The sequence below is a fragment of the Sorghum bicolor genome, chromosome 1 (assembly GCF_000003195.3).
Source record: "Sorghum bicolor cultivar BTx623 chromosome 1, Sorghum_bicolor_NCBIv3, whole genome shotgun sequence".
Lineage (NCBI taxonomy): Eukaryota > Viridiplantae > Streptophyta > Magnoliopsida > Poales > Poaceae > Sorghum > Sorghum bicolor.
The window spans coordinates 64,409,384-64,430,594 of NC_012870.2; the positions used below are offsets into that span (position 1 = coordinate 64,409,384).

The following is a 21,211-nucleotide window of genomic DNA, read 5'->3' on the forward strand; positions in this document are numbered from 1 at the left end:
ATGTATATCTATACGCTGCTGGCTGGCTGGTTAGTTCTGTTTCTCGATTGCTAGCGCTAGGCAGTTTATATAGTGTTCTGCTTGATGAGGTGCTCTAATAAAAGTCTAAACATGTGTTGATTATCTTTATAAATAGAGGCAGCAGGACATACCGGGAGCTGCTAGTCCGATGGATGGACGGGCCGGCGCCTGCCTCCGATAGTTTGCCGCCCTCCCATAGTTTCCCGCCCAATCAGCGCTAGCGAGGACGAGGAGCACACGGGAAAGAAAGGAAGCCTGCAGTTCCCTGGGCCTCATGTGGATAAATTTTGCCCCCAGCGCTCGTAGTCATGAGCCGTGCAGGAGCTCGCAACTTTTTCGCCCACAGGAAGAATGACCCCAAAGATGGCCCACGCAGGATGGACATCACAGCAGCCTGCATGCAGGTGATTATTTTATTTGCTTGATTTGCATGAGGTGATGCCATATGTTTTTACAAACAAAAAAGTCGTATGTTTTAGGTTCAGAGAACAATGTTCTATATTGGTAAGAAAAATATTCTCGGTTTAGAAGAACAATGTTCAGTTTAAATACATGATATTGGTATTATAACCCTGGACTCTCCCAACTTTTAGAAAGCGACAGAAAGAGAGAGTTTAACAGAAGAGAAAAGGAGCACCGCGTCACAGTTCCAACAATTACACAACCAACCAACCAATAGTACAAAAGCTTCAAGAAAACCGATCTTTAAGTTTCTTAAGAGAACTTCAGATCTCTTCAAGTGGAAGGATCTCCCTGTCCATCTAAATCCCCATCTGGCAGCAGTCTTGACGTCTCGGCATCCTTCTTCTGACGCTTCAGGATCTGGTTTGCAATCTGTAACATGGTGTTCACTCTATCTTCAAGTTGCTCCTTGTCAGCTTCACAGTAAAGACCTGCCCAGTATTTCATTAGAGCACATATATGGTATATGATTTGCATAGGGTCCTTGATGATGGTTTTCTCAAAACATGCTTTGTTTCGCGCTTTCCAGATGGCCCAGCACACCGCTGCAATCCCACATAAATGAAATTTCCTGCCAAATGGTAACCATTTCTCACACCAATTCCAACTTTGATCAAGATTCCTTGGAATATTTTTTGCTCCAAAGCATCATTAACAAGGATAAATATATAGAACAAATAAAAAGTAAATAACTTAAATAAGGGTGGAAAAAAGGGAACAATAACAATGAAAAACATATAGAAAACTAAAAAGGAAAGAAAAAGTAAGAACAAATAGAAGCAAGAAAAAACAATGAAGAGAATTCAAAAGAAAAAAAAAAGTAAAACAAAAAAGGAATATGCATGAGAAGAAAAAATAAAAATAAAAAATAAAAAAATAAAAACATAGATCAAAGAAAAATATAATTATAAAATACAAATAAAAAAATAAAAACATCACTAACAAGGATAAATATATAGAACAAATAAAAAGTAAATAATTTAAATAAGGGTTGGAAAAAGGGAAAATAACAATGAAAAACATATAGAAAACTAAAAACGAAAGAAAAAGTAAGAACAAATAGAAGGAAGAAAAAACAATAAATAGAATTCAAAGAAAAAAAATAAAATTAGAACATGCACAACGTGTGAATATAAAAAAATAAAAGAGTGAAAAATAAAAAAAGAAACATAAAAAATATAAGAATAATAAAATAATAAAAAAGACATAAAATAAAAAATGAGAAAAGAAATAAAAAAGAGGAACTAACGCAACCACCAACAAGTTAGGAGTTTAGGACTTAATAAGAAAACAAATAAGAAGAAGAAAGAAGAAAAAAAGAAACATACGTACAGGAACGTACGTCGCTTCGCTTAGGTAGGTGTTGTTATGTGTTGAGACGCGTGCAAGAATCATCGGACCACGTCTTTCGTCTGAATGTTCGGACAGAAAGAGTCCAGAGACATACCGGCCGTTCCGAGAATATGAGTTCGTCATCTAAATTCAGCAATGAGGCTGATTTAGTAATAAATCTACTAATTATTAGCTAGAGGCTCCTAACTATTAATTCTATTAGCTGATTTGGTTGTTAATAGATGCTAATACTTTATATATACATCTTTAACTCACTATATCCAACCACCTATTAGCAGGTGAATTTATAAGATCTACTAAAAATTAACTACCTAAAAAGTTACAGTATTAGCTATTAGTGATCGAGTAAATTCTTAATATTATATATTGGGTCCAAACATGCCTTTAGCTAACATATATATCTGTCATTAAATCTTCTCGTTCTTTATTTCTCCCTTGGCAAAGCGCGCACGTCCACCAGACTCCTTTGTCTTCCCACCTATGGAGACCTCGGCTGCTAGGTGTGTTGCTGGCACCAACGATAGCTAGAATAAAGGTCTGTTTGGCAGGGCTCCTCTTCAGCTCCGACTCTGACTCCTCTAGAGAAGTCTTGCCAAACGTTGTTTTGGAGAAGCCGTTTTTAAGTGAAAAGCAGAGAAGCCAGAGCCGTTTTGGTAAAGCCATAAATTATGGCTTCTCCAAAACAGCTCTATCGACGAACTCGCTACTGCATCAGACAAGAAAACGCTGGAGAATGGTGGAAAACTGGGAACTCTCGTGGTTGGAGAACAACGGCTTCAAGTGGAGTGGAGGGCAGTGGCTTGAGGGGAGCTAGAGTCCAAAGGGTGGCGCAGGGAGGGGGACGCGTTTTTTGACCTGTGTACATGCTCAGCAGCTACTATCCTGGCCATTTAAACAACTTTGAGATATGTGCAGCAGGAGAGAGAGAGTGCAAAACAAAAGTGTTGAACATAGGAGAGTGTGTACATTGCAGCACGAATTTTAAAGCATTTTTAAATGGTAGGAGATAAGCACAACTGAGCAGGCACAAGCTACAATACATTATCACAGGCAGCTCCGGGCCTCCGGCTAACTCATACTCTCATAGCGGTAGATAGCGGCGGCTTTAGTGGAGTGCTCTTGAGAGCAATGGAGGGAGCGACTCTAACAAACTTGTGGTGTTAGAAGGAGCGGCTCCGTTGAACTCGCTGTGGTGGACACCGGTATCCAAGGACAGGACCGCGAGAGGGAGAAAGGAGGTGGATGAGGAGGAGAAAGGTGATAAAGAGACCCACACTGGTTTTCAATCTAATGACCAAAAAAATCTAACAGAGAGACAGGCCATCTAAATCTATTGGTAGATGTAGCAATTTCTAATAGTTCTAGGCTCTCTTTTAATTTGAAATGATATTATGTAGATACTATTTTAGAAAAGGTGCAATAAAGTATAGACAATGTTATTGTCATAACAAAAAAAACCTGACCTGCATTTCTCACGCAGGTCGAGAAAACCCTTGAACCTTTGGCTCATCCATGCACAGCGGCATCGCAGCTCCCGTGAGACTGGGTTGGTCTTAGACCTGTGCTTTGGCGTGGGGCAGACGAGAGGATATTTTCAACACGGACATAAATTGCGCCTCATTTGGCCAAAATATCCACCCTGAGAGGGTTCAAATTGTGACCGACATGGTGCAAAGCGTACAGCTAGACCAATTGGTCTAGCATTAAACTTATAACTAGCTAGGATGAGGCTTTTTTATTAAATAAAAAAATTTGGTTGAGACAACACGTTCAAATTTAATTGCTCATGAGTTAGCTCAATTAGCAAAGAGAATGTGCATTGTGATGTGCGGCAATTAAGTCTTTTGCCAGACTCCTTGTTGGGTCCTAAAATTGCTTCATACCTTGTATTTCAGGCTTTTTTTAAAAAATAAATCAGTTGAGATAACACGTTCAATTGACTTGCTCCTGAGTTAGCTTAATTAGCAAAGCGTGGTGCATTGTGATGTGTGAGGTAATTACGTCTTTTGCCAGACTCTTATTGGATCCTAAAATTGTTTGAATGCCTTGTATTTCACGATAGAAGGAGTATATTGTAGGCAGAGGTGTGGTGACAAATATTCACCGGTAGGTCAAATGGCCGAACCTAACAGCTACTCTATGATATACAAAGTGTAGTTTTATAAGCCGCAGATGTGCAAAACCATGGTTTAGAACAAAAATCTCAAGAGGAGTTTCTAAAACTCCAAAAATAACTGCAGTTTATGTAACAATACTATATATGTAGCTTTTAAAACTAACAGGTTCGGTAAATCCAAACACCCTGAAGGTTTGAACAACCTACAAAACTGTACTATTTTTTCCAATACCTAAAAAAACTTCACATCCAAACATACTTACTCTGTGTGTGTGTGTTTGGGGGACACGATATATGATTGGTAGTATCATCATGTTAGCTTACCAGTTCACCATAGGTGACGGTAGGGGGGGTGGGGGGGGGACACGATATATGATTGGTAATATCATCATGTTAGCAACGCTAAAAGTACTTGGCATCCTAAGATTTTTGTCAAAATCACAAAAAAACAGCCTCCAACAAGTTAACAAAACTACTTGGCAATTTTGTGAGCTTGGCAAAATTTTCCCTTCACTTGGCAAATATGTCAAGTCCTCCATCACTTGGCATTATGTGTATCCCAATTTGCCAACTAGTTTTGCCAACTTGTTGGAAGCTCAATTTTATGATCTTGGCAAAAATCCTAGGATGCCAAGTTCTTTTGCCAAGTCCAAATAACAAATTGTTGGAGAAGATTTCTTTTTTCACTTGACATTTTGTTTTGAGACTTAACAAAACTATAGATTTGCCAAGTGAGTTTTAGCAAACTATTGGAGTTCCTTACCAGTTCACGACGACGGTATCAAAGCAAAATTCTGCGATACAATATTGATGCTTGCAAGTCATGCCCCCAAAAGATTACTCCCATCTTTCTTACTTTCTTCGTCTCCTGATTGGTAATCTCTAGGAACTGTATTTTGATTTTAATAAATTCACAGTAGGGGGCAACCCCTTCTGATTCCCTCAAAAAAAAAAGATTACTCCCACTAGTCATAGATTCTTAACACTTTGATTGACATCTGATCATTTTTTTAAAAAAAATTACCATCAATAGTTTCCAAAATATCTAGTTTGAAAAAAAAATATTATATACGGAGAATATATAAGTTTTTCATGTGACGGAGAATATGTTGCTAAAAAGGTCAAAATTTTGAACATGTACCAAGAAAAATGGCAGTTTGCACGCACTTGAGCTTATCGAGCGAGAAGTAATTTATAGCCATGGTCCACGGTCATGCCTCGGTTTCAAACTGGCAGGAATAAACCATCGGCGTTCCAAAAAAAAAAAGAATAAACTATCGGCGGCAGCGGCGAGATCCCAGGATTTGACTTAACTAATTAGCGGCAATAATTGCAGCGGTTTCTTTCTGGACATCTAGAAGGACGAAATTTCTAGAACAATAGCTTGAAACCAGTTCAGATTTATGCTGTGGAGAAAGACGCCAAACCTATAGTGCCGGCTTGGAACAGAGTAATAGAAAATAAAAAGAAAAGAAAAATATAGGAATAATAAGATAGAAATGTATCCGCAAAATAAAATAGAGAAATGGGGAAAAACTATACAAATTGGTGTCTGGAATGGAGGAACCAAAAGCACAAGAAAAAGAGTTCACTAGAAAAGCATGCGCATTTTTTAATAAGGTAACCATTAGTGAAGTACTGAAAGAACATACGACTGTGTGGAGTACTCTACTATACAAGCATATGCTGTATTTTTTAATCTATGCTGCATTTTTTAATCTAGTTCTAACTTTTACCTTTCCGATGGATATAGAGTTGCCAAAGCAAACTGATTTGACAAACTTATTTTTTGTTCACTACTCTTGATTCGAGAATGATATAAAGGTTGATGTACCAAAAACAATCCTGAGGCACTCACCATTTACTATACTATCCTAGTACTAGTTTATTATTGGATTCTTTCATTGTCTTACCTAATTTTAATAAGAATGGATGTAAGAGCATATGTAGTGGTGCTTCTCCTTCTTCTTCCTCTCTTCTCTCACCCATGGTGTGTGTTCTGCTCTCTCCTTTCTCTCAAAGCAGCAACAGCTCTTCTAGGGAATGGAGGCTAGGGTTTTCTCTCTTTTATCCTTCCTAGCATCAGTCTCAACCGTCGATTCAGGAGCAACTCAACAGTGCACAAGCACTAGGCTTGTGGGCTGTTATGTTGGGCTCAATTTCATCCTCCATGTCAAGGGATAGCCCAACAAACTCTCCCTCCCAACATCATGGAGGGTCTGCCTCCCGGCAGTCATGCCAGTGAGCCAAGAACAAACCTGGAGCTTTCCTCTTGTCATCACCTTAGTCAACATATCCACCCTGTTATCATTGGTGTGAACTTTCTCAAGTTGCATTTGCTTAGAATTCAACACATCCCGTATCCAATGATAACGGACATCAATATGTTTTGATCTTGAGTGAAAAACATGCATGCTTACTCAAGTAAATAGCACTTTGGTTGTTACAAAACAACACATACTTGTCTTGATTAAACCCAAGTTCACAAATAAACTTTTTAGCCATAGTAGCTCTTTGTTCGCCTCTATCGCTGCAATGAATTTAGCTTCAGTTGTGGACAATGCAACACATTTCTACAACTTGCTTTGCCATGACACAACTCCCCCTGCATAGGAGATCAAATGCCCTAAAGTAGATTTTCTAGTGTCAACATCCCTAGCCCTGTGTATGCAACAAACATAGGATCACCTTTCCCAAAATAAAGTTTTCGATTAATGTTGTCCTAGAGGTACTTCAAAATCCACTTCACGGCTTCTCAATGTGGTCATTCTGGATTGGACATAAATCTGCTCATAGTACTAACCGCATGAGCATAATGTCAAGCCTTGTACACACCATAGCATACATAATACTTCCAACTACTGAGGCACAAGGGACATTCTGCATTTCCATCTTCTTTTCATCAGTAGAAGGCCATTGCTTGGTGCTTAACTTGGAAATGAGCTGCAAGTGGATAGCTCATAGCTTTTGCATCGATTGTCCATCCTAAACTTGTAAAGTACTTTCTTAATATACTTCTCTTGAGACAAGTAAAACTTGTTCGAACTCTCTCAATTCTCATCCCGAGAATTAGCTTTGCTGGCCCCAAGTCTTTCATGGCAATGGACTTGCTCAACTTTTTTTAGCTCTGCAATTCTATATATACTTTTACCAATAATCAGTATATATATCATCAATATAGAGCAACATGATGATAAAATCATCACCTCAGAACCTCTTAATGAACACATAATAGTTTGAGCTACTCCTTTTGTAGCCTTGCTCCCCCATAACTGGATCAAATGTCAAGTACCATTGTCTTGGTGCTTGTTTCAGGCCATAAAGACTCTTTTTCAACCTAAACCCATAGTCTTCTTGCCTTTCACAAGAAACCACTTAGGTTGCTCCATGTAGATCTTTTCCTCCAAATCACCATGAAGAAAGGTTGTCTTCACATCCATTTGTTCAACCTCCAAGTTGAGACTAGTTGCCAAGCCAAGGACCACTCTAATCGATGTCATCTTGACCACCAGAGAAAAGATCTCATTAAAGTCAACACCTTTTCTCTGGCCAAATCCTTTCACAACATGCCTGTCCTTGAACCTTGGATGTGACGTGTGCTCTTCTTGCTTGATTCTGTAGACCCACTTGTTTTTAAAAGATTTCTTGCTCTTGGGACACTGTGCTAACTCATGTATATATGATTCTTATGCAAGGAATTCTTGCATAGATTTCATCCACTCCTTCTACTGATCTTCCATTGCATGTGCAAAACACTCTAGTCTAAACCATCAAATAGTAACACCACATATTGATCTGAGGGATACCTAGTGGAAGGAACTCAATCTCTAGATCTTCTAAGTAGAATTGTTGGAGGATCTTCTAGTACTGGTGGTTGCTGATCTAGATCATCGATTTTAGCATTAACTCATGTTATTGGGGAGCATTCTCATCACATGTACCATGCACATCATCTACAACATCACCTTCAACTTTGTGGAGCTAGAGCTGTAGGAACTGGGTTTAAATCAACCAATATAATGGCTCTTGCTAAGGAACCGACACCTTTATCTTCACAATATCCTCAATTGTTTGATCTTCAATAAATACAATATCACGGCTTCTCAAAACCATCTTTGCAATTGGATCAAAGATCTTATATATGAACTAATCTAATCCATGGCCAAGGAAGATGTACGGTCGTGTATTGGCATCAAGCTTGAGCCTTTCATCTTGAGGAATATGAACAAAGGCTTTGCACCCAAACAATTTTAGATGGTCATAGGAGACTTCTCTATTATACCAAACCCTATTAGGAACATCACCCTACAAAGGAATTAAGGTGAATACAAGCTGAACACCTAAACAAAGCTCTTGATACCACTCTATTGGGATAAAAGGGCAAAAACAATGTACAATTAATCCCTCATCTTGTGATGAATCCTGATGAGAACATCTACCATGAGATCCATAATAAAAATAAACAATGACATGCATAATGGACACAAAGATTTACATAGAAAATCTCCTCAAGGTGATGAGTAAAAACCACAGGACCAATCGGTTCACTCCAAGCAACATATTTTCAAGGAGTCTTCTCTAGAGCATCTAGAGGATTACACTAGTAGCAACACATTCATCAAGTTATAAACTTGGCATCAACTACAATCATAACCTTCTAATAAGAGGAATAACATCAACCAAATATAGAAGTCACATATTCTGTCCCCCTCAGTATCAGTTCATATCTCATATAACTACAGCTCCATTATATACGAATTTTGGTAGGCAAATATATCCATGAGTCCACTAACCACTGAGCAAATTTAAGCTCAATCAGACACCGTTTGACTACCTAAATAAATCATCTACCAAAACTGCTCTATTCTAAAACTATAGTGACATGAACTGATAAAACCTCTCTCAACTCTAGTGTTCTACTCAACCAATCCTCAAACCAACTTAACACTGTGACGCGTCCTGATGGTTTACGATTCAGCAAAATTTTATCGAAATCACCAAATTTTGGTTTTCACGCTGAGTCTGATATTCTTTTGTATTGGCAATTTTTTATTTAATTCATCTTTTGCCTCCCGCCCTTCAAAAAAATTTCTACAAAACCGCGGCCAACCATAATATATATGGACTAAGCGTGTGTTTGATTCTAGGATTATCGATGGGTTAGACCTAACCTATATTTTTGGATGGGATGAACTCATCTCTTGTTTGGTTTAGGAGGTTAAGTTTATTTGAGCTCTTTGTTTGATTTTACTGGGTTTCAAGGAGTGGGATGAGCCACTGACTGTGGGCCCCGTGTGACAGCCTCTCAGCGCCTTCTTCTACCTCGTGCGCATCATCTAGGCCACATGGTCACTGGGGCTGCGCGCGGCCACCGCTGAGACACACATGGGCTGCTCGTCGAGACTGCACATACGTCGGCCACCACCGCACGCAAGCGTGTCGCCCCCTGCCTGCCTGCCAAGGACGCACGTATGCCGCCACCATGCTGCGCAAGCATGCCACGCCTGCTTGCCTAGGCCACGCGCGGGCTGTCGCCGCACACTTCAGCATAGTCTCACGTAGGTCATCGTACATGAGAAAATGTATGTTAAGCCGATTTCTTCGTGTTTTATGGATGAGTTGAACCCGCATCTCGGAATAATATTCCCTTCTAAGATGAACCCAACACCTTTGAACTCCAAACCCAACACTCCCGAAAGGAGGTTTGACCCAGCCCAACCCACATTAACCCTTCATCCAAACACACGCTAAGTAATATATATATATATATATATATATATATATATATATATATATATATATATATATATATATATATATATATATATATATATATATATATATATATATATCTCAGACCCACATGACCAGTTCATTCTGCTAGTGTTTTGCTATATATAGTATTCGATCAACATGTGTCCATAAGGTGGATCCCACTCAAGATGAAAGAATTCCCCATCTCCAATCCATTGGCCAAAACAATGAGAGAGACAGAGAGAGGAGTAAGAAAAAGTAAGAATGCTTGCAGAATTGGCGAAGCCACTGCAAATTCGCAAATCTCTCGTAAGCGAATGGGCAGTTGCATTCAAAGGTTTATTTCTAGGGCAGTACCAGAGTAGTACTTCTTGTTCCATCATTAGAAGTATCAAAGCATTATTTCCTTTACTATTTTTCAATTGTCCGATATTGGTCTAGAAATATAGGAAATACTATACATCGTCACGTGTCTAATTTTTTTTTCTTTTCATTAAGGGAAAACTCAGGACCGTTGGATCTTCATTACGTGGCTACAGAGTTGTCTTCTTTTTTTGTGTGGAATAGTTGTCTTCAACCTCTAGCGATTCAGCATTCAAGGCTGCACATCCTGGAGTCGACTGTGTTTAGAGAAGGAAAGGCTGGTGCTAGCTGATCTTGGGAATGTTAGAGATGCGGTCCAGTTCATCCTGGAAGCTAAGGAAGACAAGCGACTACTGATGATCATCGCTATGTGGTTTACTTGGTGTGAACGCAATATTATTCGGGAAGAGGGACGGAGGCGAAGTGCTGATTTTATGACACGGTGCGTCAGGTGCTGTGCAGAGGAAAACACTGAAGGGTTGGGAAGGGAGTATCATACAAGAATCAACAGCTGCAGAAGTGGAGCAAACCACCAAAGGGGGTCCTGAAAATGAACTGTGATGCCTCCTTACTTCCTAACTCATCGTCGGGCAGTTGGGGGTTCTTGATACGGGATGACGAGGGCGATGTGATCGTCACTGGCCGAGGGAAGGTTGATCATCTCCTGAATGTGTTTCATGCTGAACTTGTAGCCTGCCTGCAGGGAATACAAGTGGCCGTGGATTTGGGTATCAGTCACCTGATTGTTGAAACAGATGCAAAGATGGTTGTCCAAGCAGTGTCTACCAATGAATTTGATGATTCTGTTGTGGGCCTGTTGGTGTCTGAAATCAAGAACTTAGTTTACTCCTGCTTTCTCAGCTTTCAGTGTGTGCTTAGAAGTAGAGAGTGCAATCAAGCTGCTCATGAGTTAGCTAAATTGGGTCTGTTATGTAATTAGGGAGAGGAGCAAATTATGAGCTCTATCCCTGAAGGCGTTCATGTATGTGTTGCTAACGACATGTTAGCACCTGAGTAATGGAATCCACACCCAGTTTTTTAAAAAAAAAAACATTCAAGGCTGCAACACTCACCCCTGCCTCCCACCGGCCTGCCCCCATCCACGACGACCTCCTGGCTGCTGTGTCCAACTCCACTGTCCCCCGCCGCACTAACCCAGCGTCTTCAGACCATACCCATGCCTCCCCTGCCCCTTCCTAGCCCAATTCTTGTCCTCCACCGCCTCAGCTGCCAGCGACCATGCTGCCTCGCCCTACCGCCTTGTACCCACCATCTACATCTGGCCGGCCTGCATGCGTCCCCGGAGCTCCTTTATAAGCCGTAGGGTGCAGCACCTCTAACATTGGGAACGTTCAATCTTGGCCGCCTGAAGGATCGATGTCTAGTTTTTAGACGACTGAATTATAGAAGATGTGTAGAAATATCATCCACGCCCTTAGTCAACTTCATATATGCTTATTAGTCATGTGCGCACAAGTGCATGTAGTTTTTCCTTTTCAGGTACATTATGAAATATAACAGATGCATTTTACCACCGCGACCACAGATTTCCTCGTTGGTCCAAACAAAAATTGAAAAGGCATCCCTGCTATCTTTTGGATGACATGAAGGGCAAAAAAGTTTAGATCAATGACACAATACATAGGTGATCACTCAACTTTTTTAATGACATATATGAAATTATACACTTTTTAATAGCGCGTCTACATCAAGGAAGAGCCTAGATACATATAGCACTTCTCTTACGTTTTGTATAATGTGGAATGCGCACCACAAGACCACAGGCAGAACACTGTTGTTCAGTTTATTATTACAAATTCTCAGAGGTTAGATTACAAATGTAGAGGAGCCTACTGGTCTTAGAAAGAAAAGTGCGACTCATGAGAGGTGAGGCCCTAAAGGTACAAACGTTGGCAGCAGAGTTTGTAGGCCTTTGTTCCCTGATCGTATCGGTGTTGTGGCCTCCAGAAACTGCGAGGCCACAAAAACTTGTAAATAGCTCTTGTAACTATTATTCTCTCCACTTATCAATGAAAGCCGGTAACGGATCTTTCGAAAAAAAAATTCTCAGAGGTTCAAGTGTAGTAAAAAAAGCAGTACATAAGTCTTTGGTTTATTATAAAAGCCTTTGTTCACCAATGCAAGCATTCATGGATAGACCTCGATGACCGATAGAGCGCCAAGAACGGGTAGGATTTTGTAGTCTTTGAATCCAGCTTCAGTGAAAATCTTCTTCCACTCTTGCTCGTCGCGCTCAGCTCCATTAACCGTCATAATATACAAATCAAACATGACCTGTGTCTCTAGATGCTTTGTGTTTAGCTCCCCGTATCCAACTACCATGTCCAGGATTATTACCTTCCCTCCTGCAATCCGTGGAGATATCGCTTGCCTGCATTTCTTCAATATCTTGACGCAGTTGTCGTCACTCCAGTCATGTAAAGTTGTCTGTCATAAGTAATCATCAAATTAACTAATGGATAGGTAATGAAGAAAAGGAACCTTGGTGTATGGATTCAAAGATAATTCCTACACTGATATGCAGATCTAAGCATTAGATACGGTGCGGGTGCACCCATCGAAAAACAAAAAAGCAGTGACGGATGTACTACCTTGAGAAAAACAGCGGTCGCAGGTGGAATACTCTCAAACATGTTTCCTGCGACGAACTGCACGTTGACATCGGATGGAGCACCGGCGACAACGTGCGGGAGGTCAAGCACGCTGCATTTGATGTGCGGGAAGGCAGCGGCGATGGTGGCGGTGGCGCCACCATGCCCACCGGCGACGTCGACCAACGAGTCGATCCCACGAAACACCTCGCCGCACTCCCTGAGCATGATTGGCATCAGGAAGCGGCTGTCCGCGACCATGCCTTTGTTCAGCAAGGCGTTTACGTCGTCAGCGTGCTCCCAGATCGTCGGGGTTGGCTGGCAGAACGCCAGGGCATAAGCGGACGGCTCGTTCTGCTCCTGCCGGAACCACTTGCACATGCCCACGGTGGAAGGGGCGACAGCGATAGGGTGGAGCGCCAGGCTCGCGAAGGGCGCCAACGTCGACGAGCTCACCTCGTCGCTGACGAGGAAGCGTGAGGCTGCCGTCAGCCTGTAGACGGCTTCGCCTGACGCGTCGGCGATGGTTGGTGGTGGTTGCTGGACGCTGAAGGTGCCCAAGACGGTGAGCGCGCGCATGAGGCTGCGTAGGGCGCGAAGCTTGTTTGGGTGGAGCTTAGTCTCGGCGAGGATCTGGGTGAGGGTGGCGCCACCGCCGCCGTGGCGGTGGATCGCGTCGGGGATGCGGAGGTCCAGCGCCACGGCGAGCGCCATTGATTTGGCGAAGCACAGGGACTGGTGCCAGAGCTCGACGTAAGCTTGGAGCAAGTCCTGGCTGCTCTCCTCCGCGGGTGCCATGGTGCTCAAGTATCTCTGTTGTCCTGTATCTATGCGCTGCTGCTGGCTGGCTGGCTGGCTAATACTGCTTCTCGATTGCTAGCGCTAGGCAGTTTATATAGTGTTCTGCTTGATGAGGTGCTCTAATAAAAGTCTAAACATGTGTTGATTCTCTCATATATAAATAATAATTATTTTTGCTCTAATACTTTGTTGTTTCTGCAGAATACATACAGTCGGAGTCTGTAAGGGTAGTAAAGATGGTTTTCTAGTTCTCTGCCTCCTCCTGTTGTTATGTGAAACTCTCTGAACATGTTGTATTTGCATTATGCTGGTAATGGAAATTGAGAATCTCCTCGCTTTCGATATCTATATTTATATACATATAATAATAAAAAGATAAAATTTTCGCCTTTTTTTTACCCATTTTTGGTATGTCCTCTAACTAACTCCATGAATATAAAAATTGTTTTTGTTTCTTTCTCCACAACTTGGTATATAAACATATAAGACTTTTGAGGTCATCTGAATAGAAATCCTAATCCAAATAGAGTCATTTATCTAAGTAGTGAATAGAAATCATAATCTCTATTTCTCTTCACTTCTATATTTTTTGTCTTTCTATTTTCTTAAAAACGTTTGGACATTTATGGTCTTTCAGCTGTCCATCACGAACAAGAGGACGTGAGGCTTTTCCTGTTTCCATATATTTTGTCACTTCTTTATTTTTGGTTAGAATGTTTTTCCTGTTTTGATTTGGCGTATTTATCTAAAATAGAATCCTTTATCTGTATAGTGAATAGAAATCCTAATCTAAATAGGAAAGAATATCTATATTTCTCTTCTCTTTGTCTTTCATGTTTCTTTCCAAAAAAAAGTTTTGACTTTTTTTCTTTTTTGCCTTAGAGACTATTCGTCATGGACAAGGCTTTTCGTGTTACCATATATTTTATCAATTTCTTTTCTTTAGCTCCGGTTAGATTTTTTTCTATTTTGATGTATTTTTTATTTCTAATTTTCCAAGTTACATCTTTTTTATACTGTTTAGAGTTCTTTTTCTGTTTTGATGTCTTTTTTTAATTTCTGTCTTTTCTAAGTCTGGTTAGAGAACTTTCTTTAGTTAATTAATCTATACCTAATACTAAATAGATAAAATTTCTCGACTCTATTTTTTATCTGTCCATTATTTTGTGTGGAATAGTTGTGTAGTTGCTCTTGTAATTAGTTTAGCTTGTGTAGCTTGCTAGTTACCTTCTTGCTTGTGTAGCTAGAAGTAGTTCCCTTACGTGGCTAATTAGATTTGTGTAACCTTGTTAGTCACATTGCTTAGTTTGTGTAGCTAAGTTAGTTGTGCTCTTTAATTTGGCATTAGTTGCCTTGTTATTGAGCTTGCTAGTGAGCTTAGGCTTTGTGCACTTTGCCTCACTAGTTTGTGTAGGAGCTCCTCCGGTTTGCAAAGTACTAGTTGCATAGGTTTGTGTGACTTTGCTTCTAGAATTGGTTACCTTGTTAGCTCACTTAGGATCTTTTACAAGGTGCTAGAGATCTTAGATAGAGGGGTGTAGTCTTGGCTAGACTGATAGTTCCGCATTTGTTTCGGTTAGCCGGCGCGATAAGTTTTAGAAAGGACTATTCACCCCCTCCCCCTCTAGTCCGTCATTTCGACCCTTCAACTACGCAGAGCCATAGGGCATGATGGCGAATGTGGCTGAGGCCCTCAGGTGGAATGACTCGTCCATGGTAACATTGAGGCTTTGAATGCCCTAGTTTGGTTTTGATAATTAATAAAACCCAAAGTACTAACCTCTATGCTAAGTGTATATAGATTAGATAAGATTGGTACATAAAAAGTAATAGAGGAAGAGATGATCATGGTGATAATGGTGATGATCACAAGATGATCAAGTGCTCAACTTTGAAAAGAAGAAATATAGAAAAACAAAACCCTATGGAGATCAAGGCACAGGTATTTCTTACGGTTTTAGTTTTGATGATCAAGACACCATAAATGGTGTGATCACATTTAGGATCGATAGTCGTACTATAAAGAGGGGAATTCTTTGGCTAAGCATGCTCTCAAGTGCCACTAGATGACCTTGTTCATATACATGTATTTAGAACCTAGTGTGCTAACTTAACCTTAAAAATATTTGTAAAAATATGCTAACACACGTGCACAAGTGTTGATGGTCCTTAACACCCATTTTAACCATCACCATTTCATCTGAAACCATGATAAATCAACATGATCATGTGCATATTTTGCTTATTACTTACCTAGTTCCACATGTACATAGAAATTTATTTGACGCAAGAAATAAAAGGAAAAAGAGTGAATTGGACCCACCTAGAAGGCAACCACCACACCTGGCGCCACATGGGCCAGCCAAGGTGACGGGCACCATGCCAGGGTGGTGGTCGCCTGGCCCGCCTGGCGGGCGCCACCCTCAGCATGGCAAACCACATCACCGATCCGCGTGACACCTCCAAGAGTCCATCTAAGGCGTCCAATGTTAAGTCGGTTTGATCCAATGGCAAGAAGATGATGTCATATGGATTATAGTTTTCCAACATGTGACAAAACAATGTTCTAACATGTGTCCTGCCTGAAACCTACCTTGGGAGCTAATCTGGACCGTTGGGAGCTAAGGCGGTAACTCAAGGGTGGCGCCCGACATTGACCCCAGCGGCCACCAGGGGGAGTGGCGGCTGCCACCTCACTTTGGCGTCCGCCACTCCACTTCACCCCCCCTGCGACCTTCTTGCTCCAAAAGATTTCCTAGCCTATAAAAGGACCCCCTTGGCACCTGTTTCATTCAGGGAAAAGAAAAGAACATAAGAAGAGCACAAGCATAGAGCATAGAGCTTAGTAGAGCAAGTGTTAGTGTAGTAGTCTCAAGTAGTTCCCTAGCTTAGGTAGCCTAGCTTAGCTCCACAGCCTCTCTGCCTCCAGCTTAGCCTAGCTCTAGTAGCTCAGAGTTGTAAGCGGGAAGAGTAGCCAGGCATAGCTCAGCTTGGAGTCGGGAAGAGTCTTCCTCCTCTCCATTCTAGTATTATACCTTTGCTATCTTAGTACTCATTTACTTATCATTTATCATTTATCATCTACTTTCAATATTTGTGTGCTATATTGATTGTTTAGCTTTCAAGTACTTAGTTTATGGTGATCATATCATTAGTGAGCTTAGGTGCTTGGTTGTGTGGTAATAGGTTGCTTAGTTAGTTTAGTGTTAGTTGTTCAAGTTAAGGAATTGCTCTGTTGTCTGGTTAGGGTGTATTTACTTGAGAGCTTGGGTAAAGATAGTAGGAATATAGATTAAGTGTGGTACTTAGGCTATAGGCTTACCTTCAGATATGGCTAGACCCACGGATAGCTAGGTAACACCAGGTGGTGATAGCCCTAATTGTCTACATAGTCCCCCATGTTTGGTCTAGTTCTTAAAATGTAAGGCTCGTTGTGATTCGTGACTGATCTACCATATGGTGAGTTTAGGACGGGTACGCCTCCTTGCTTGATTTGAATAACTAGTATTATCCTATTTACTGAGTTCCCTAGACTACTACCGCTCTTATTTATCCCTCAACCCCCTTAGGTTAGTCAGTAGATTAGTTTGGTTATCTTTTCTTTATTTTCTTATCCATCAACCATCCACATATCAACTACCCATCCATCCATTCTTGCTAGCCAACCCATTCTTACCATTCCTAACTCTAACTATCCATTCTTTCCCAACTCTACTACATCTCCCTAGCCTTTCTTTGGGAAATTATAAATTGACAACTAGTTACTCTCTAGGCGAAGTGCTACACACGATAGTTTTGTGCGCTTGCAGATCCCATTCATCTTAGGTAGATTACAATCACTCCTATCAGCCCTATTAGTGTCGGGATTGACAATCCCACTAGGCATTAGTAGACTAGCCAACTCAAGCCTCACCTTCAGTGTAGCTAAGAACTACTGACCTGACGCTTCTAGTACCACTGCTAGGATAGTAGTTAACCTCTATCCTATACTAGTGTCATTAAGAAGTGTCAATAACAAGGAGGTACACTTAGTGGTTAGCACATTTGATCAAGGGTTGAAGAGGTAGAGAGGGGTTTGGATTTGGCGCTTTTAAGAAAATAAAATGCATATTTTCTATTGCGCCGGAAGCCGAGTTGAAGAGGAGGCAAAGTTACGGGAGTGTTTCATCGGACGCTGGCTGCGGAGGCGTCAGACGCTGGCAGTGCATTGCGGCTGAGGGTCGCTCTTCTGTGTAGGCATCGAAGCATCCGAGGGTTTTGTGTTGGATGCTGGCCGAGCATTGTTTGAGTGTCCGTTGTATTGTGACGTAAGTAGGGTCACGAGCGAGTCAGTTGGGCAGTGTGCGTTAGACGCTGAGGTGCATCCAATGGCATACCATCATATGCATTTGACGCACCTCTAATCAATTTCTAAACTCTCTGAGTAGCGTCCGGTGTAGGGTGGTGCGTCCGATGCGTAGCACCTGACATGTTCGATGTCTTCTAACTATGAACTTTAATGATTAAGTGGCCATTGGAGATCAATGGGTTATATTTAACTGAGGACACATGGTAGCGATCTATCTAGGCAGTGTTGGACGCTAGGCAGTGTCCGACGCCTAGCGTCGGCGCGTTCAACGCCCCTGACAGAGGCTATTTCCAGAGGGTAACGGCTCTATTCGTTGGGAACGCTTATAAATATGTGGTGGGCAGCTCAAGGATATTCCTCTTAGCACTTTGGCATACTTGATATCCTTGTGAGTCTAAGCAAATACCTCTCACTCATCTTCATTATTCATTCATCATCATAGTGAGATTGAGAGTGATTCTAAGTATATTTGCATGAGGGATTGCATTTAGTGGCACTTAGGGATCATTTGAGCTACATACTCTTGTTACTCTTGGTGGTTACCGCCACCTAGACGGCTTGGAGCAGTGGAGGAGCATTGACACGAGTTGGTGATTATTCATGACCATCTCTCGATGATTGTGAGGGGGCTTGTACCTTCCTCGACGGAGAACTGAAAGGTAACTCTAGTAAATTACTTATGTCATTGAGCTACCTCACTTGTGGCTAGGTTTTTATGGTGTCCTAGTGAGAACAAGGTTCATGCTACATCTCTTAGCCGCTGAACCACCAAGTGTTGATCGACACAACGAAGACTTGCATGTCGGCAAGCATGTAAACCTTGGGAGAAAAATCAGTGTCTCAATTATGATTGATTGGCATTCTCCTGGTGATTGATTCATCTCCTACACAGTGATATACTCTCCATTTATATTTCCGTAAAGTAGTGTAATTAGTTTTAGTTGCTAGTTTTGCCTTGTGTAGCTTATAGTGACATAGCTTTTGTATGTCAAGTGATCTTAGTAACTAGTTTGGATAGGTGGCTTACAATCCTTGTAGAGCTAGAGCAAATTGGCATTACGCTTTTTGTTATGCTAACATTTACTCTAGTGTCTTGTAGAACTTTTAAATAGGTTATTCACTCCCCTCTAGCTATATGGATATTTCACCCTAGCACTTGGCGCCCTGGTCACACAGAGCAGTCAGGAGAGCTCGTTGCCGGTGTTGAGCCATGTGAACTCCCTAGTGGAACCACAACTTGCTTGGCGGCCACAGCAGCACCCCCGTCGGCACTTGCCATGTGCACAGCAGGAACGCACGAAGACTGATGCTCGGCCTCAATGGTTCACTGGTGATAGGCCATGGCCATGGCCACGGCACAGTGATGATTTCGGACTTGGCAGGCAGCCTAACACTGGTCGGATGCCCGTGGACAGGTCCTGACGATGATGGTGGTGGCGGCGCTGGTTGGCTCCACCATGGGGGAGATGGTGGCGCTGCTACAAGTGGCCATGGTGTACATGTCCACCTACCTGACGTGCTCCTCTGTTGAGGCGCCATGAGTGAGCACGGCCACTTCGCCTCACGCGCAGGCTGCTGCGGGCAAGCGCCGCTGCTTTGCCTCTCGTGTAGTGGGCATGTACGTATTTCTATGTGCATATATGTCTTAACGTTGGGTCCATATACACGAGAAGTGTAAAAAATAGTATGAATGAGAGAGAGATAAAATTATAATGATAAATTTCTGAATAGATAAATTGTAATATAGTGTATCTTAAAACTTAAATTATAATGCTGTAGATCGTAAAACCCCAATAAATAAATAAATCCCGAGCATCACGAGTTCACGACCATGCCTCATGCGGCCATGCTGTTCTCGCAAGCGTACAACCAGCTGCCTTCCCTGTCTCACATACTTACAATTTCTTTCCTATTATTTTCCATCCTAAACTCTGATTTTTATTTAGAGACCAAAATATGTGACGCTCACGTTTGTCTTTGCAAGAGCATTTCCAAGAGTTCCCTAAATTCCTTCCTAATCCTTTGTTTTTAGCAAGATGAGAAAAAACTCCTCTCCAACAACTCCTAATTAATCCATCCTCCTATAGTTGTTGGAGAAAGAATATATATAATTGGTTAAGATAATTTAGAAATATATAGGATTCCTGGTTTTCTGATGTAAAATGTCTTCTATATTTTAGGAGTAGATTATTAGAAACTCTTTAAGATGGTCTTCTTTATTCCTTCTAATACTTTTTTTTTGGAGTTGTAAAACTCCATGCTTTTGGGAAGAAAATATTGTAGTCTTGGAGATGCTCAACATACAAGCGCCTACTTTTGCTTCGGTTTCATAAAGTTCTTTTTTCAGTTTCTTCTATCAAACAGGTCCGATAAAACTTCTTACTAAAAAATTTGCTCCTCTTATAGCACAATGATCGAGGTGAATATGAAAATATTAGCTTCTTCAGGTTTTCTCTCTGCTTTCTTCCCTAAAAAGTTGTTTTACCAAACTTTTTTGAGAACAGCTTTTACTGATGAAGCCCTTTTATGGAACTAATGTCAAATAAAATTGTTTCACTAATAAAGTGGAGCTATACCAAATAGGGTCCAAGTTTCACCACTTTCTTGGAGCTGCCTTTTGTGCCTCACTAGTTTTCCTGTTAAATTTTTCATGTGACGGAGAATACGTTGCTAATAAGGTCAAAAATTTCTACATGTGCAAGAAAATTAGCAGTTTGGCACGCACATGGTCCACGCTCATTCCTCGGTTTCAAACTGTGAGGAATAAATTATCAGCTTGAGCTTATATGTCGAATCAATGTTTTTTCTCATAATAAATGTTTTTCTCAGAGTAAATCAGCAATCAATATTTTTTATGGCTTTTTAGCTACATGAACAGGCTCTTAATTGCAGCGGTTCCTGGACATCTACAAGGAACGAACCCAAGAATTTCTAGAACAATAGCTTGAAACTAGTCTGCGGAGAAAGACGTGTCACGATAAAACTGGGGTAGATGGCGCCAAAGGCCGGCATGGAACAGAGTAATAGTGCAAAATAAAAATAAAAGAAAAATATATGAATAAGATAGAAATGTATCCACAACATAGAGCAATGCAAAACAAAGAAAACTACACAAATTAGTGTTTGGAATGGAGAAACCAAGAGCACGTAGAGGAAATAGATTTTATTATGTACATGCAATATTTATATGTCCTACATGTTTAGAGTGAAAGAGTATAAGTTTAACTCGATTTGTAAAAAAAAATACATGCAATATTTATATCTCCAAAAGATTATTAAAACTAGATTCAAAAATCTTTCTAATAATATATTTAGTCATCAAAATTATTTCTTGTACAATCGATATTTAGGGATAGAGGGCTAAGGCCTTGTTTAGATCCA

General features: G+C 41.0%; 1 protein-coding gene across 1 annotated transcript; it reads right to left on the reverse strand.

Moving 5' to 3' along the window:
• LOC110431768 (5-pentadecatrienyl resorcinol O-methyltransferase-like) lies at positions 11,853-13,539 on the reverse strand. The gene is made up of 2 exons (XM_021451319.1): positions 12,682-13,539; positions 11,853-12,517 (listed from the first exon to the last, which is right to left on the reverse strand). Exons 1-2 carry the CDS (start codon positions 13,477-13,479, stop codon positions 12,218-12,220), a joined length of 1,098 nt encoding a protein of 365 aa, XP_021306994.1. The 5' UTR covers positions 13,480-13,539; the 3' UTR covers positions 11,853-12,217.